Genomic DNA, 19406 nt, shown 5'->3' on the forward strand with positions numbered 1-19406 from the left:
ATACCTTGTGCTAGTAGACTCTTACTCGAATTGGTTCGAGGTGGACTTCCTCCCTGCCATCACCTCCGAGATGGTGATCAGCAAGCTTCGCCGCCACTTTGCCACGTTTGGTTCCCCTGTCCGGCTGCAGACAGACAACGGTCGCCAGTTCACCAGCGCTGAGTTTCGAGCGTTTGCCACAAAGTGGAACTTTAATCATTTCACTAGCAGCCCGGAGTACCCTCAAAGCAATGGTCTAGCGGAACGGGCGGTCCGGAGCGCTAAGCACCTGCTTGAACAAACCCGCCTCTCGAACGGGGATTTCTATCAGTGTCTCCTGAACCTTCGCAACATTTCTCGAGACATTTCCATGGGATCCCCTGCCCAGCGACTCATGTCCCGAGTTGTCCGCCCTCCGATGCCTATTGCCCAGCAGTCCCTGATGCCTAAAGTCCTGCAGCCTGCTGATGTCCAGAAACGTATTGCCCAAAAACACGAGATCCAGCGACGGTCGCATGATAAATCCTGCCGCCCTCTTTCTCCACTGATGCCGGGACAGGTCGTCCGTTTGCAGACGTCCACCGGCTATTCCCGACTTGCCACCGTCGTCGGGTTTGACACCGCGCCACGTTCCTACCTCGTGGATTTCGAAGGGACTGTCTACAGACGCAGCCGCCAGCACCTGTTGGCGGTTAACGAGCCCAAACCACCTCCTGCGGTTCCGTATACCCCTCCATCGCGTGTCGAGCCTTCCTCCACTAACGTACCCTCTGCTCCCTGCATGCCACGGTCGGTCCTTTTGCCTCGGGTAGCCCCCCCTGCTCCTCCCGGGCTTGCTCCCCAGGCTCTGTTGTCCCCTGCAAAATCTTCTCTCTCTCCAACTTCAACTCGTTCTACCCCTTCATTTTCGCCTGGCTCTCCTGTGTCTCTCCGTTCCCCCTGCAAGCTGGGTTCTCCACCCAGCTTCTCTCCTCCTGTTTCTGTTCTTGTCCCCCCTCCTACTCTTTCGGGCGGGGAGGGTGAAGGTGCTGTGCGCACTCGCTCGGGTCGGATTGTAAAACCTCCGGCTCGCTACGGAGAATATGTCTAGCTTTGCAGGTACTGTATAATAATCCTGCTACTGTAGTAACTTGTTTGAATTGTAAGGGGAAGGATGTAGATGGTTATGCATGCAACCTATACTGTAGCTACCTTATCACCACTAACCACGCCCCATCCTATTAGTACAACTGTAGTCTCCTCCCTTTGTTCCACCCTTTTTAGGTCCCGGTACGTCTGAAGGCTGGATGCAGTCAGTGCTGGGACGTGTGTGCCATGTGCTATAATAAACTACCAGTAAAGGTTACAGTGTGTCAGAGAACACTCCTTTACAGAAAGGCTATAAATTTGAGATCATTATTTAAGAAGGGAAGGGGTCAAAACTGAAACCACTATCCTGCAACTGATTTTCAGTGGTGGGAAAGATACTCGAGTCTATAGTGAAGGAGGTTGTCACAGAAAAGTGAGCACAGTATCTCAATAAACGCAAGGAATCATCGGGATAAACAAAGAGCGTTGCTAGTGATCGCGAACACCGCGCTGTATGAACTGTGTGTACGTATTAGGCGGAACTCTGTGTAACTACTTCTAAACATATACATGTAACTTAATGGCTACAGTACACTGAAACAACGGTTGATAAATGATTAAATGAAATGAAAGAAATTAAGAGTTGTATGAACTTCTGTACATTTACTGATTGAGTTCTCGATTTCAGTTCGTGTCAAATCTGGTTGAACATAAAGTTGAACTTCTGAACAAAATGATCTGCAAGTGCAACAACATCTCATTTACACACTAATAGAGGCAGTAAATTGCATAATGCTGCGCAGACGGTGAAAATATCATCAATATGCGGAACTAAAGTGATGGGTAAAGTGTTTCTCAGGATGTTAGACCACTTTAGACAACCTATGGCCTGTTCAGCATGAATGTGGATATTGGCAACCTTCTTGGTTTTGTGTACTTTTTCTCTGGTCATTTGCTGATAACCACCACTGGGAGGGAGAATCTCTAAATAGGCGTGGCGAAACATCAAGTTTTCTTGAATGGGAAATCCTCTATCCGCCATTAGGCAATCCCCAGGATCAACTAAGTTCAAAAATGCACTCTTCCTAACAATGTGTGTATCAGATCATCGCCCACCCCAAGCTTTTGATAACATAGAAACATAGAAAATAGGTGCAGGAGGAGGCCATTCAGCCCTTCGAGCCAGAACCGCCATTCATTATGATCATGGCTGATCATCCACAATCAGTAACCTGTGCCCAACTTCTCCCCATATCCCTTGATTCCGCTTGTCCCTAGAGCTCTATCTAACGCTCTCCTAAATTCATCCAGTGACTTGGCCTCGTCTGCCCTCTGTGGCAGAGAATTCCACAAATTCACAACTCTCTGGGTGAAAAAGTTCCTTCGCACCTCAGTTTTAAATGGCCTCCCCTTTATTCTAAGACTGTGGCCCCTGGTTCTGGACTCGCTCAACATTGGGAACATTTTTCCTGCATCTGGCTTGTACTTCTTATACCTGCGTAGATAAGAGTACTTCTTATACCTGCGTTTTCACCTCTTACTATACTAGTCCATGGCCACGGGCTGTATGCACGTTTGTTGACTTCTGAATGAGTTCTGCATGTACATGTAATTGAGGAAAAAGGACAATATTTCAGAAATATGTGAAATTTATAACTATTAGAATAGAAACAAATGAGCCAGAACATTTGGGCAATGGAACTGGGTCCTTAAAGGGAACAGGATGCAAGGAGGTTAATCAAGGTAGTGTGGCGGCTCCCAAGGGTCGGGCCATACCCCTCGGCATGGGAATGGACCAGTCCAGGGGGGGGCGGTCCGGTACCATGTATATAAGGACAAGGTTTTGGGCGCGAAGCCATTCGGGCAGACTCGACCCGTCTGATAACCAAGGAATAATAAAACAACGTCCCGAAATACCCGGATTCTCGCCTTTATTTCGGGCCTCTTCCGACGCGCCACAGTAGTTTAGTTTAGAGATACACCATAGAAACAGACCTTTGGGCCCACCATGCCCACACTGACCCATTCACACTAGTTACCCCACTGCACACTGGGGGCAATTTACAGAGGGTAATTAACCTACAAGCCTGCATGTGATTAGGATGTGGGTGGAAACCGAAGCACCTGGAGGAAACCCACGCAATCACGGGGAGAAAGTACAAACTCCATATGGACGGTACTCGAGGTCGGGATCGAACCCGGATCTCTGAAGCAGCAGCTCCACTGCTGTGCCATTGTGCTGCCCTAGTTGTGGGATATCATGGGGTTGTTGTGATCCTGGTCTTCAGATATGGGAATAAAGCAAGAAAAGGAAGGGAAGAGTTGTGTTGGCCATTGAGTATAAGTCCAGAGTCGCCTTCCAGAGGGAAGTGCGTCAAAGAGTTTGTGGCCAGGGTAAGAGGGGTCAGAGATGATCTTACCTGCTTGCTTCCTAGCCCTTGCAGTGTACAGTTCGTCAATGGGGGGAAGGTTGCAGGCAACAACCTTCTCAGCTGATTGAACAATGCGCTGCAGCCTCCCGATGTCATGCTTGGTGGCTGAGTCAAATCAGACCATGATGGAGAAGGCGAGGACAGACTCTATGATGGCAGTATAAAACTGGACCATCATTGCCTGTGGCAGATTGTGTTTTCTCAGCTGCCGCAGGAAGTATATCCTCTGTTGGGCCTTTTTGACTGTGGAGTTCACGGTAGCCTCCCATTTATGGTCCCTGGAGATGATGGTGCCAAGGAAATTAAATAACAATTACCACAGAGGAAGAATATCTCTCATTCCATGAAAAAATACGCAGGAAGTTCATGAGAACAATGTGAAGCTCAAAAAAAGGTAATTGAACCTTTGTGTAAAAGGAACTGAAAAATATTTTTTTGTTGGTCTGAGGATGTAGCAATAAAAAGAGTAGCCATATGAAAGAAATACAACAAGGATTTGCGGTTAATAAGGTGGCATAAAATGTGATGAAATAAATGAACAATTTGCATAAAGTTGGCTTGAGGATGTATACAAAAGAACTATAACAAGTCAATGAGAGACAGGAAGTCGTTATAAAGACCGGAAGATCTGAGCATTTCATCAAAGTTCATTTGTTCCAAGGTATAACTCAATAATGCAGCAGGATTCTGATAGAACACAATAGTTTAAACTTGGTCTAAGAAGAACTTCAAATAAGTTTGTTTTTCCACACAATTTGCAAGTTACTCCATCACACACAAGGTATCCACAGGAACATATTCATAGTCTTAGAGACAAATAGCACCTAAACTAGCCCTTCAGCCCAACTCACCCATGCTGACCAAGCTCGCCTCATTTGCCTGTGTTTAACCCATATCCCATATCCCTCTGAACCTTTCCTATCCATGGCTGATATACAGCCTCAGTCACTTCCCCTGGCAGCTTGTTCCTTATATGTGCCATCCTTTATGTGAAAAATATACCTCTTAAATCTTTCCCATATTACCTTAAACCTTGAGCCTCCAGTTTTTGTTTCCCCAACCCTGGGAAAAAGACGGAATGCATTCACCCTATCTATGCCCTCGTGATTTTGTACACCTCTATAAGATCAACCCTTAGTCTCCTCCGCTCCAAGGAATAAAATCCTAGCCTGCCAATCTCTCCCTTTATCTCCGAACACAATACTTCGGACAGCCTTACCAATGTCTTAGAAAACTGCAACATAATGTTTCAACTCTTGTACAGACTAATGAAGGCTAACGTGTCAAACCCATTCATCATCACCACGTCTACTTATGACACAATTTTCAGAGAAATATACACTGAACTCCTGGGCCCCTTTGTTCCACAAGACTCCCCATGACCTTCCTGTTCACAGCAAAGATCCTGCCGTAGATTGACTTCTCAAAATGCAAAACCTCACACTTATCTGAATTAAATTCAGCCCACTTGCCCAGCTGAACAAGATCTTGATAACCATCTTCACTGTCTATGATACAATGTTTCTGTCTTCATGAGACACACATATACTTGCTTTTCATAAATCATTTCAATATTGTCACAATCTCATAAACATATTCAATTCAATCAGCTTGTAGGCTTTTACAATTTACCCAGTTTCTGGCAAGATTGTAGTTGTGTGTTTCAGCACTGTGGTACTAGTGGTACATGACATTTGGAGGTCTCAGCAGGACCAAGCTGATGGGAAAAATTATAAAACACAAATGTGTGGAAAAAGAGATTCTCTACTTCCAGTGGATTTTTAATTGCTCCAAACTTTGGACTTTCACCCGCCCCCCCCCCCCCCCCCCCCCCCCCCCCCCCCCCCCCCCACTTCAGTCAATGCGCAGAGCTGGACTTCTGCTATCAAGTTAGGCCATCATGATGAAAATTCTCAACCAGCTACAGTATTGCCAATGCATAGGGCTTTCATCTGTGAATATGAACCCATTTCCCCTAGGCAATATTTTTTCAAGAATAGGAAACCTTGAAATCACTTGGCAGCATTGATAGTCTGTTGCTTTAGCTTTGGTGGAAATCAGCGGTGCCCCATTGAACATGGCAGAGATATGGTGCTAGTGAGTCTGGTACCTGAGCTGATGGCTGCATAAACCACTAGTGTTATGTTAGCCTCTACATGTCTCAGCAGTGCAGAATTGGTCTGGCAGGCAGCCTGGATCCATAAAGAATTAAAATAGCTGTTTAGCGAATTACTATCTGCCGAAAGAGGTATTTGAGGGAAGTACAATCACAATATTTACGAAACATTTAGACAGGTACATGGGTAGGATAGGTTTAGAGGTAATGGCATGTTGGCCTTCATTGCAAGAGGATTTGAGATTAGAAGCAAGGAGGTCTTATTACAGTTGTACAGGGCCTGGTGAGACCGCACCTGGAGTATTGTGTGCAGTTTTGGTCTCCTAATTTGAGGAAGGACATTATTGCTATTGGGGAAGTGCAGTGTAGATTCACCAGGTTAATTCTCATGATGGCGGGACTGACATATGATGAAATAATGGGTTGACTGGGCTTGTATTCACTGGAATTTAGAAGGATGAGAGGGGATCTTATAGAAGCATATAAAATTCTTAATAGATTGCACAGGCTAGATGTAGGAAAAATGTTCCCGATGTTGCGGGAGTCCAGAACCAGGGGTCACAGTTTAAGAATAAGGGGTAGGCCATTTAGGACTGAGATGAGGAAAACCTTTTTCACCCAGAGAGTTGTGAATCTGTGAAATTCTCTGCCACAGAAGGCAGTGGAGGCCAATTCACTGAATCTTTTCAAGAGTTAGATTTAGCTCTTAGGGCTGAAGGAATCAAGGGATATGGGGGAAAAGCAGGAACGGGATACTGATTTTGGATGATCAGCCATGATCATATTGGATCGAAGGGCCGAATGGCCTACTCCTGCACCTATTTTCTATGTTTTTATATGGGCCAAACACAGGCAGGTGGGACTATTGTCGATGGGACATGTTGGTTGGTGTGGGCAAGTTGTCTGTTTCCTGTTTCCCAAATGAAGAAAGTTGGGCCCTTCATCAAACTGTAAAAGTGCAAAAAACAAGTTAGTGTTGCAGAGCGAGTGAAGGAGGGATAAATAAGACAAAGGGAATATCCCTGATCGAGAAAAACACAAGGAGCTGGAGTAATGGTTCAGACAACATCTCCAGAGAACATGGATAGATGACGTTTCGCGCCGGGGCCTTTCTACAGACTGATTGTTGGTTGGGGGGCGGGGGGTGGGGGGGGGGGGGGGGGTTGAAAGCTGAAAGAGGAGGGGCAGGACAAATTCCAGATTCAGTAGATGACTTCAGAGGAGCATTCCCATGCTGACCATTTTGTCCTGGGCCTCCTTCATTACCAGAGTGAGGCCACACACATACGTGCTCTAACTTCGTCTACTGCATCCGGTGTTCCCGATGTGGCCTCCTGTACATCAATGAGACCAAGCACATAATCAGCGACCGTTTTGCTGAACATTTATGCTCAGCCTGCCAAGGCATTTGAATCTCCCGATCGCAAACTATTTTAACTTCTCCCATTCCCATACCAACCTTTCTGTCATGGGCTTCCTCCATTGTCAGAGTAAGGCCACATGCAAACTGTAGGAACTTCACCTCATCTTACCAATTAATCTCATAAAATCGAAGTTACTGTCAGTGGACAACAGTGCTGCAACAATAAATGCAAATATCTGTAGAGGTTTGGAACAAGGGTCTATTTTTCCAGCTGGTCCAGACAGCTTTGTTTTCTCAACATTAAGTAAACAACTAGACAGGCTATTTACATAAAGATGCGCAATAAATGTTTAGTTTATTGCCACGAGGTACAGTGAAAAGCTTTTTGTTGCGTGCTCACAAGTTCACAAGTTATAGTAGTCGAATTGGGCCATTCGGCCCATCGAGTCTACTCCGCCAGTCAATTATGGCTGATCTCTGCCACCTAATCCCATTTACCTGCCTTCTCCTCATAACCCTTGATACCCATTCTAATCAAGAATTTGTCTATCTCTGCCTTAAAAATATCCACTGACCTGGCCTCCACAGCCTTCTGTGGCAATGTGTTCCACAGATTGACTACCCTCTGACTAAAGAAGTTCCTCCGCACCTCCTTTTTAAAAGAGCGCCTTTTAATTCTGAGGCTATGGTCTCTGGTTCTAGACTCTCCCACCAGTGGAAACATCCTTTCCACATCCACTCTATCTATGCCTTTCATTATTCTGTAAGTTTCAATGAGGTGCCCCCCTCAACCCTCTAAACTCCAACGAGGAGAGGCCCAGTGCTGCCAAACACTCATCATATGCTAACCCACTTATTCCTGGAATCATTCTTGTAAAATCTAGTGCTATCCAGTCAGCAAAAAGACAATACATGACAATAAATGCTGCTTATTTGACATTTTCACAGTGGAAGTTAAGAAATGCAATTCCTAGAACATTAGCGAAAATCCCTGAAATTCACTTAGCACAATTGCATTTTACTTCTTTTCAGCCACCTGTAAATCACCAACAGTAATAATATGTTTTAAGAAAGGAGGGAGAGAGAAAACGGGAAATTATAGACCAGTTAGTCTGACATCAGTGGTGGGGAAGATGCTGGAGTCAATTATAAAAGACAAAATTGCGAAGCATTTGGATAGTAGTAACAGGATTGTTCCGAGTCAGTATGGATTTACGAAGGGGAAATCATGCTTGACTAATCTTCTGGAATTCTTTGAGGATGTAACTAGGAAAATTGACAGGGGAGAGCCGGTGGATGTGGTGTACCTTGACTTTCAGAAAGCCTTTGACAAGGTTCCACATAGGAGATTAGTGGGCAAAATTAGAGCACATGGTATTGGAGGTAGGGTACTGACATCGATAGAAAATTGGTTGACAGACAGAAAGCAAAGAGTGGGGATAAATGGTTCCCTTTCAGAATGGCAGGCAGCAACTAGTGGGGTACCGCAGGGCTCGGTGCTGGGACCGCAGCTATTTACAATATACATTAATGACTTGGATGAAGGGATTAAAAGTACCATTAGCAAATTTGCAGATGATACAAAGCTGGGTGGGAGTGTGAACAGTGGGGAAGATGTTATGAGGTTGCAGGGTGACTTGGACAGGTTGGGTTAGTAGGCGGATGCATGGCAGATGCAATTTAATGTGGATAAGTGTGAGGTTATCCACTTTGGTGGTAAGAATAGGAAGGCAGAGTATTATCTGAATGGTGTCAAGTTAGGAAAAGGGGACGTACAACGAGATCTGGGTGTCCTAGTGCATCAGTCACTGAAAGGAAGCATGCAGGTACAGCAGGCAGTGAAGAAAGCCAATGGAATGTTGGCCTTCATAACAAGAGGAGTTGAGTATAGGAGCAAAGAGGTCCTTCTGCAGTTGTACAGGGCCCTGGTGAGACCGCACCTGGAGTACTGTGTGCAGTTTTGGTCTCCAAATTTGAGGAAGGATATTCTTGCTATTCAGGACGTGCAGGGTAGGTTTACTAGGTTAATTCCCGGAATGGCGGGACTGTCGTATGTTGAAAGACTGGAGCGACTAGGCTTGTATACACTGGAATTTAGAAGGATGAGAGGGGATCTTATCGAAACGTATAAGATTATTAAGGCGTTGGACACGTTAGAGGCAGGAAACATGTTCCCAATGTTGAGGGAGTCCAGAACAAGGGGCCACAGTTTAAGAATAAGGGGTAGGCCATTTAGAACTGAGATGAGGAAAAACTTTTTCAGTCAGAGAGTTGTGAATCTGTGGAATTCTCTGCCTCAGAAGGCATTGGAGGCCAATTCTCTGAATGCATGCAAGAGAGAGCTAGATAGAGCTCTTAAGGAATAGCTCTTGAGTCAGGGGGTATGGGGAGAAGGCAGGAACGGGGTACTGATTGAGAATGATCAGCCATGATCACATTGAATGACGGTGCTGGTTCAAAGGGCCGAATGGCCTCCTCCTGCAAAAAAAACATTCCCTCTGTCTCTATCTCTGACTTTCTGCATAAGCACAGGATCCCTGTTGCATATTACAAGTAACGTAATTACAACCTCATGTGCCTGTAAATAAATTACAGGCACATTCAGAAGCTGTAAATAAATTAAGATTTGAAATATTGTATGATTTTGTTCCTGCAATCAAAAACCTAAATTATTTTCAAATTGTCGTGCTGCTGTCAGTGAGAATAACTTGTAGCGTTCCTCAACTTGGCACAATAAACTTTTCAATAACAAGTTACACATTCTGTTTTCAGCTGGCAGTGCTGGTTTTTTTGCAGAGAGTGATTGACGACACTGGTGGAATGCTGTTCCATCAGTGTGTGCAGTACATGGACAGGAAAGAGCAGTTTGACAGCACAGCAGCTATTGGGATTTCCCCACAATTTTTGAGAAATCTGTATGAAGTGAACGGTTTGGAATTAAACCAAAACAAATTGCCACCCAGAATTGCGCAATCTGTTATTTAAAGACTAAAAAGACTGCCGGATCTGAACAATCTGCCAGCTGATCTTGCGCAGCAGATCTTGCACAGAAGACAGAGCATGTAACATTCTAACGAGTTCATGACGGTTTCTGGTGTATAGGATTTTATTTTTGTGGTGAATCGGACTGTTTTGAAACAACACAGATGAAAAAGGTAATGAAACATGTTACATGAACAACTTTCTTTTGATAATCAATGATGCTGTTCTCTGTGTATTAGTTTTTAATGCTATAGTCACAGAATAGTATAAATAACTATTGGAATTTGTTAGTTTAATCTTTTAAATCAATCTACTCATTTTCTATGCATTTCTAAGTCAGCAATTAGTTGCAGGATAGAATCGGAAATATTTGCCAAAACCTGTGAGTATTTTTTCAAGTTGATACCTGGCACATTCAAGCATAGATGGTGGGAGAGGCACAATATTAAATTCTGGAAACGGGCAGTCATTGTTCAGAAATTTCAGAGCAGTACTTGCCATAGTTTTCTGCCCTCTCTCTTGCTGTTTTGCTGTAGATCTCAGTGCTGTCTATCTAAAGAAAGCAGGAATTGATTAATATATGTAGATCAGAATCAATTGCACACTCCAGCACTATTTTGACTGGAAAGGTGAATAATAATATATTGTTCTGGACTTGGTAACATAATGGAAGTTTTATTTAAATCGGTTTTACCTTAGAGCATTGGAATTTCTTTGTAATGCATGCAGGTAAAATTGTTTTCATATTTCTGCTTCATTCTGCTCCAAGAAGCTCAGCTAGACAACGTTATTTTACATAGAAGTACGTTTTGTTACAGACTGCAGCCCCTTGCCTTTTGCATTCTACTAAATCCTTCTTTGCTCATGTGCTCTCAATTTATTGTGTAATGGCAGAGAAGAAAATTACTTTTAGATGCCAATTTTTCACAACATCAAAGTATTTTGAACCAATAAAAAGTTTAACCATATGTATTAAATACTGCTGGGATTTGTGCATAATAAGGTGGCATAACATGTGATGAATTAAATAGACAATCTACATAAAGTCTTCATAAAGTGATCTTCCTGGGCTATTCATTCCTTCTGCCCTGTTCTGTGGGTTCTGAGGAAACCAAGAGGCCAATATTAAAGTATTAAAGATTAAAAGTACCATTAGCAAATTTGCAGATGATACTAAGCTGGGGGGTAGTGTGAATTGTGTGGAAGATGCTATAAGGCTGCAGGGTGACTTGGACAGGTTGTGTGAGTGGGCGGATACATGGCAGATGCAGTTTAATGTAGATAAGTGTGAGGTTATACACTTTGGAAGTAAGAATAGAAAGGCAGATTATTATCTGAATGGTGCCAAGTTAGGAAGAGGGGATGTTCAACGAGATATGGGTGTCCTAGTGCATCAGTCACTGAAAGGAAACATGCAGGTACAGCAGGCAGTGAAGAAAGCCAATGGAATGTTGGCCTTCATAACAAGAGGAGTTGAGTATAGGAGCAAAGAGGTCCTTCTACAGTTGTACCGGGCCCTGGTGAGACCGCACCTGGAGTACTGTGTGCAGTTTTGGTCTCCAAATTTGAGGAAGGATATTCTTGCTATTGAGGGCGTGCAGCGTAGGTTCACTAGGTTAATTCCCGGAATGGCGGGACTGTCGTATGTTGAAAGGCTGGAGCAATTAGGCTTGTATACACTGGAATTTAGAAGGATGAGGGGGGATCTTATTGAAACATATAAGATAATTAGTGGATTGGACACATTAGAGGCAGGAAACATGTTCCCAATGTTGGGGGAGTCCAGAACAAGGGGCCACAGTTTAAGAATAAGGGGTAGGCCATTTAGAACGGAGATGAGGAAGAACTTTTTCAGTCAGAGAGTGGTGAAGGTGTGGAATTCTCTGCCTCAGAAGGCAGTGGAGGCCAGTTCGTTGGATGCTTTCAAGAGAGAGCTGGATAGAGCTCTTAAGGATAGCGGAGTGAGGGGGTATGGGGAGAAGGCAGGAACGGGGTACTGATTGAGAGTGATCAGCCATGATCGCATTGAATGGCGGTGCTGGCTCGAAGGGCTGAATGGCCTACTCCTGCACCTATTGTCTATTGTCTATTGTTTAATATGAGATCGACATATTTGGCTACAGATAGGACAGGAAGTGTTTGAGGGGGAAGGGGGAGGGGCAGATGGATAAGTAATATGAGAGGTAATGCACTTTTGTATTTTTGTAAAGCTTCTTATTGCTCCTGAAAAAGTAATTCAAGGATTCTTAATCCTATCCCAAATGTTCATCCATTTTGAATGGCAGGAGACAAAAACTCCAAAGATAAGGTTTCTTTTTTTTCAAGGAATCTCTGAAAACATCTTTTGGAAATTGTCTTTGTAATCCCTTTGCCATGACTGAGCTCAAATTAAAGTGCAAGCAATTTGTGTTTACAAATTAGAGACAGTTAACTTTAACTAGCAATGTCATTGTGGGGATATTGGCCTGGCACAGGGATTCGACTGATGCATGTTGGTCACAACATTTTTCATCCAATATTGCACAACTATCTAACCTGTTACTAATATCACTAACCTCTTTGTTAATGCTTGGGTGGGTTAAAGCGAATGTGTAGGAAGGATCTGCAGATGCTGGTTTACACCAAAGGTAGACACTTATACGAATGATCCCAGGAATGAGTAGGTTAACCTCTGATGAGCGTTTGTTGCACTGGGCCTGTACTTGCTGGAGTTTAGAAGAATGAGAGAGGACCTCATTGAAACATGCAGACTAGTGAAAGGCTTGGATAGAGTGGATGTGGAGAGAATGTTTCCACTAGGGGGAGGGTCTAAGACTGGTGGTCATAGCCTCAGAATTAAAGAACATTCTTTTGGGAAAAAGATGAGGAGAAATGCCTTTAGTCAGAGGGTGGTGAATTTGTGGAATTCTTTGCCAAAGAAGGTTGTGGAGGCCAAGGCAGTGGATATTTTTAAGGCGGAGATAGAAAGATTCTTGATTAGTACAGGTGTCAGAGGTTATGGGGAGAACGCAGGAGAATGGGGTTTGGAAGGAGAGATAGATCAGCCATGATTGAATGGCGGAGTAGACTTGATGGGCTAAATGGCCTAATTCTACTTCTATTCCTTATGACTGGATGACCCAAAATGCTGGAATAATTCAGTAGGGCAGGCAACATTGGATAGAAGGAATGAGTGATTTTTCGGGTCTCAACCTTTCTATCCAGTGTGCTGCCTGTCCCGCTGAGTTACTCAAGCATTTTGTGTCTATCTTCAGTGTAAACCAGCATCTGCAGTTCCTTCCTACACAAAGGCCTTGCTGATGCCTGCGCCTTGCCCTCTTCAACCTACTTCTTCACGTACTTGTCCAAATATCTTTTAAATGTTAATATTGTACCTGCCTCAACTACTCTTACTGGCAAGACGCAAAATGCTGGAATAACTGCACGGGTCAGGCACATCCTCGAAGATATGGATAGGTGACGTTTCGGGTCGGGACCTTTCTTCAGACTGAAGAAGGGTTCCAATCTGAAAGGTCTCCTATCTATATTCTCCAGGGATCCTGCCTGATCCACTGAGTTATTCCAGCATTTTGCGTCTTTCCTTGGAAAACCAGCATCTGCGGTTCCTTGGAATTAAAATCACATTTCATGATATCCTTTTCATATCTCTGCTAGAGGAAGTGAAATGAATAGAGTAACACCACAGAAGAAAAGGAAGATAACAAATGTTGAGACACACTGGGTCTGTGCAGATTTATAATAAAATTGCTGCTTTTCCCTTTGCCGAGATTGTGACTTCAGCACTAAATAACCTCTCAATGCCAATTGCAAAATAAATGTTTTCAGATTATTCAATAACACCTACATTTCTCTTTTTTTTCAGATGGAAATGTCAGAAAAAGCTGCAGTTGATGAAAATAACCATAAGCGAGAGGCAATTTGTATTTTTGGCACTGGAGACTTTGGCCGATCTTTGGGAATGATGCTGCTCCAGTCAGGTCACCCAGTGGTATTTGGCAGTCGAAACCCACAGAATTCCACCCTGCTGCCAAGTGGAGCTCAAGTCCTTACCCACCACGAAGCCCTGAAAGAATCCAAGATCATTTTCCTGGCGATTCACAGGGAGAACTATGATTTCCTCCTGGCTCTGTCCAATTTGCTCGATGGAAAAGTGCTGGTGGATGTGAGCAACAACCTCAGAATGAATCAATACCCTGAGTCCAATGCACAGTATCTGTCTCAGCTGCTCCCAAAAGCTATTGTGGTGAAGGGGTTTAACACAGTTTCTGCCTGGGCCCTTCAGTCAGGCAGCCTGGATGCCAACAGTCAGGTAAGGTCACATACATGTCTACTTATTATCATATCATATCATATCATATCATATATATACAGCCGGAAACAGGCCTTTTCGGCCCACCAAGTCCGTGCCGCCCAGCGATCCCCGCACATTAACACTATCCTACACCCACTAGGGACAATTTTTACATTTTACCCAGCCAATTAACCTACATACCTGTACGTCTTTGGAGTGTGGGAGGAAACCGAAGATCTCGGAGAAAACCCACGCAGGTCACGGGGAGAACGAACAAACTCCTTACAGTGCAGCACCCGTAGTCAGGATCGAACCTGAGTCTCCGGTGCTGCATTCGCTGTAAAGCAGCAACTCTACCGCTGCGCTACCGTGCCGCCCTTATTATGGGAAGAGAGTTGTCTGTATGGATCAATTAATTACATTTTTATAATAATTTTCAGTGAAAAGACCATGGTTGGCATGATGTCTATTGTCTACGAGAATCAGCAATCTTTTTTCGAGATTAACCATACTTTATTTTACGGACCATCTATAATTTCACTAGTACTGAAAATAATTGTACTTTGTTTCAGGTCTTTGTATGTGGCGATGATGATAAATCTAAACAGCAGGTGATGGATGTTGCCAGGAGTTTAGGCCTCACTCCTTTAGACCGGGGATCCCTTCAGGCAGCTAAAGAAATAGAGAACTACCCGCTGCAACTCTTTCCAATGTGGAGGCTGCCACTTGCTATTGCACTCGGTCTCATGGTATTCTTCTTCATTTACTGTGTGGTGATTGATGTGATCCATCCATATGTGACAAAAAATAGCGATGTTTCCTACAAGCTTGCAATTTCAGTTCCTAATCGCATCTTCCCAAATGTCTCCCTCATCCTGCTTAGTCTTGTTTACCTGCCAGGTGTGATTGCTGCTTTTATTCAGCTGCACAGAGGGACCAAGTATAAGAGATTCCCTGCCTGGCTTGACAGGTGGATGTTGTGCCGTAAACAACTGGGGCTTGTGGCACTTGCCTATGCTTTTCTACACGTTCTCTACACGCTCATCATTCCAACCAGAATATCGGTTAGGTGGCGTTGGATACACTCTATGATTGAAGAGGTAAGAACATTTTCCATGTGTGTTCTTCTCTATCTGAAGGACTGCAACATACTGCAAGAGATTTTCTCTCAATAATTTTAAGAGATTTTAAAGATTTAGCAAATAAAATTTTTCAGATGAAAACAAATCATCTGTGGAATTCTCTGCCTCAGAAGGCAGTGGAGGCCAATTCTCTGAATGCATTCAAGAGAGAGTTGGATAGAGCTCTTAAGGATAGCGGTGTCAGGGGGTATGAGGAGAAGGCAGGAACGAGGTACTGATTGAGAATGATCAGCCATGATCACATTGAATGGCGGTGCTGGTTCGAACGGGCCGAATGGCCTCCTCCTGCACCTATTGTCTATTGTCTATTGTCTAAAAAAGCTAGGAATAGCATCTGTGAAACAAGAAATCGAGTTAATATTTCAGGTTTAGTTTAGAGATACCCGTCGGCTCCCCGAATCTGCACCAACAGCAATCCCCATACATTAACACTACCTGCACACAAAGGATCATTTAAATGTTTTACCGGAGCCAATTAACCTCCAAACCTGTATGTCTTTGGACTGTGGGAGGAAACTGGAGCACCCAGGGAAAACCCAAGTGGTCACAGGGAGAATGTACAAACTCCGTACACATAGCACCCATAGTCAAGATCGAATCCGGGTGAAGCTAATAATAAGTCTGGAAATAAATATTAACACATTGGTTTCTACTTTGCAGAACCATAAGAAAAGGAAATGCTTTTTCCTTTTACTGATGAGAATGCCAAAGATGGCCATTGCTTGAGTTCAGAGTAAATGCCTAAAGCAAAGTAGGGTCTCCTGGTGAACAGTGTGTGGAAATATTTCTCAATGTGATACTATTCCATTAAATATGTTCATGTACATTATTTTGTTTTATGAGCATGTAAGTTTCTATAATCATCCATTTTAATAGGTAACATCGATGTTCAAATTTCAACAGTGGGAAACTGGGAAACAAAGGATAGCAGAATTCTGGAATTCTAAAACCCAAAATGCAGGGGTTGCAAGGGCAATTAAGATACTGATGATTTTCTTTTCGATAAGGAGATCAAATGGCCAGGATTGAAGCTGGTAAATGGAGTTAAGGTTCAAATCCATCACCATCTGACTGAATGCAGATGTAGGAGCCATTTGTGTTTATTAGCTGTTTCGCATATTATGTTATTTTGTATCCTGCTGTATTATTTTTGGGGTTGTCGTGAGATGAATACATATATGGGCTTAATGGGCATATATGGACTGGGAGGAGCCAGAATTAGGAGTGTATTTGGGAATGCAGAGATAGGGGTCAGAGGCGGAGAAGCTCCAGCGTCCGTGAAATGGTTGTAAGCGGAAAGGACTTTATCGTGAGGATTGAAGTTGCCACTACAGCAGGCTTCAATACTTCTCTGTCATGGGGTCATAATAAATGTGGCACAGTCTTCACTCCCTTATTTTGATGTTGTCCCTGCAGTCCAAGATGAATAAAACGATGGAGCTAAGCAAAGTGCTGTCCTGGCGTGTTGACGTATACTTTGCATTAGGAATGTTGGGATTTGGTCTTTACGTTCTTCTGGGCATCACATCCTTTCCGTCTGTCAGCAATGCTGTAAATTGGAGAGAGTTCCGATTTGTCCAGGTATTATTTCCTATATATCTCCATTGAATGAGTAACTTTGATCTGCACATCAGATGATATTTTAAAATAGGCAACATGCTAATAATCAAGCAGATTCCACTCACTCATCTGCTGCAGATATACTTTCCAAATAATTCCCCATACCGAATTCACTTGAATTCCATACAGCTAAAATATTCATGCTGATCCTTAAAATTAATAAAGAAAAAATATTACTGAGTATAAAATCACAAAAACACAAGATTATTTAGTAAGTTCTTTTTTTCATTTGGAAATGAGTTCATCAATGTTGAGGAGTTGAGGAGTTAAATGTTGAGGAGTTAAATGTGCGGCAGCAACTGCTTTTATATGTTGGAAAATACTCAGAAATATAAAGTAATTTTTTGACATAAAAATACTGTTATAAATTAAAATTAACCAAATGATATCTCTGTTGTCTTACAGTCCAAGTTGGGCCATGTGACCCTTCTACTGTGTACTGCACATGCTGCTTTCTATGGTTGGGACAGATTTCTACAATCAAAACGGTACAAATGGGGGCTTCCACAAGCATACATGCTGGCCATTGTAATTCCCTGCATTGTACTGGTCCTAAAACTGATTCAAATTACCCCGTGTGTAGACAGAATGATCATCAGAATCAGGCAGGGCTGGGAGAGGATACCAAAAACCAAGCAGGCTCTAGTGTAAGTTCACAAGGCATTGCATTGAAGCAGCTTTGGATGAAGATTTCCTCTATTGAGTGACAAGGAAATGATCAGTCAAGCTGAAGACAAATCGGCAGAGATGATGCCCTGTTTCTGCCACTTGCCTGTAAAATTTCTGTGATTTCCATTGAGGGGGTGGCAGGGGGAGGGGGGGGAGGGGTAGATTAGGGTTGCCAACTATCCTGTATTAGCCGGGACATCCCAAATTTTGGGCTAAATTAGTTTGTCCCGTAAATATTGCCAACTTCCTCACTACCAAATAAGGGACAAAGGGTGACATCACCCAGCCAGCGGCCACCTGCTCCCGCTCCACCAATGGGGGACGCCCGGGGCCGGGAGGTGGGATGCTATGCAACCTCCGTAAGGCGGCGCCGGGGCCTCCATACCTAGACTGTCCAGAGCTAAAATGTCGGAAACCTAGAGTGTCGGGACCTAAAACTGTTGGGACCTACAGCGTCGGGTCCTACAGTGTCGGGGCCTACAGCGCCTGGACCTACAGTGCCCCCCCGGGCCTAATACGGTATTACGACGCTGTGGGTCCCAACAGTTTAGGTCCCGACACTCTAGGTTTCCGACATCTTAGCTCTGGACAGTCTAGATCCGGAGACCCGAACGCCACCTTACGGAGGCTGCATAGCAACCCGTCTTCCAGCCCGGGCGGCCGTCATTGGTGCAGCAGGAGCACATGGCCGCTGATTGGGTGAGTTCACGTGGGGCGAGGGGCGCTGATATCATCTTGTCCCTTATTTGGGAGTGAGGAAGTTGGCAACCCTGGGTAGAGTGCCCACCCCTAGGGGTGCCAACTATGGCCCCCCAAATACAGGACAAGGTGATGTCACCGCCCCGCACCCCACGTGCCCTCTTCCAGCCAGCGGCCACATGCTCCCAACTCCACCAATGGCGGCCGCCCGGGCCGGGAGGCGGGTTGCTAAGCAACCTCCGTTAGGCGGCGCCCGGGCCTTGGGGCCTACACTGTCCGCAAGGTGAACAGATTTTAACCAACATCTGCAGTTTTTTTTCCTACTACACTGTCCGGACCTGCACTGTATGGCCCTACAGCGTCTGGGCCTACAGCGCCCCCAAGCCTAATACGGAACAAGGGGTGTCCCATCCTATCCATGCACCTGTTCAAACGTCTCTTAAATATTATGACAGTAATGTTATGATATTTGGTTGCAAAACCAGCGGCAAGAAATTGGATTTTACTTTATTTCATGCGCTGAATATTTTCTACCTATAGAGCCTACACCCAATCAAAAGCTATGCTAAAAAGCATGAAATAAAACAAACACATTTATTATATTCACACCGGAACCACAAACTAAAATGAGACTGTTCCATTCCCAATTGAAGCTACATGAAAATTTTTGTCAGGCTGATAACAGCAGGGAAGAAACTGTCCCTGAATCTGGAGATATGCGTTTTTACATCTCTCTACTCCCTGCCTGATAGGTAAGGGGAGAAGAGGAAGTGATCAGGGGAAGACTGGTCCTTGATGCTGACCTTGCCGAGGCAGCGTGAAGTGTAGATGGATCTAATGGAAAGGAATCTTGTTTGTGTTCTCTTCCTTTGTTCACATAGTTACCCTCTCAACCTGCTTCCATCTGCCTTTCACCCATATAGTTATCCACTGGATTTCTTCTCCCTTGGTCCACCATTCCCCTCTCCCTTACTTGGTTCCATCTGCCATCTTAGCTCGCTGACTGTTTCCACCTATGTCTCAATACTCCCCATTTGTTCATTTG

The 19406-nt window shown here is 44.1% G+C and overlaps 1 protein-coding gene across 1 annotated transcript; it reads left to right on the forward strand.

The window, feature by feature from the left end:
* The first annotated feature begins 9825 nt into the window (after positions 1-9825).
* Positions 9826-17793, forward strand: steap4 (STEAP family member 4). The gene is made up of 5 exons (XM_078427817.1): positions 9826-10113; positions 13803-14249; positions 14804-15331; positions 16790-16954; positions 17399-17793. Exons 1-5 carry the CDS (start codon positions 10105-10107, stop codon positions 17642-17644), a joined length of 1395 nt encoding a protein of 464 aa, XP_078283943.1. The 5' UTR covers positions 9826-10104; the 3' UTR covers positions 17645-17793.
* Positions 17794-19406: the final 1613 nt, after the last annotated feature.

Source organism: Rhinoraja longicauda, chromosome 2 (assembly GCF_053455715.1).
Source record: "Rhinoraja longicauda isolate Sanriku21f chromosome 2, sRhiLon1.1, whole genome shotgun sequence".
In the NCBI taxonomy this organism is placed as follows: Eukaryota; Metazoa; Chordata; class Chondrichthyes; order Rajiformes; family Arhynchobatidae; genus Rhinoraja; species Rhinoraja longicauda.

What these genes read in the sequence shown, in the direction of transcription:
- steap4 (XM_078427817.1), top strand. An exon ending in GCCTGGATGCCAACAGTCAG is followed by an intron (nt 14,250 to 14,803) that starts GTAAGGTCACAT and finishes ACTTTGTTTCAG; the next exon opens with GTCTTTGTATGTGGCGATGA. An exon ending in TACACTCTATGATTGAAGAG is followed by an intron (nt 15,332 to 16,789) that starts GTAAGAACATTT and finishes TTGTCCCTGCAG; the next exon opens with TCCAAGATGAATAAAACGAT.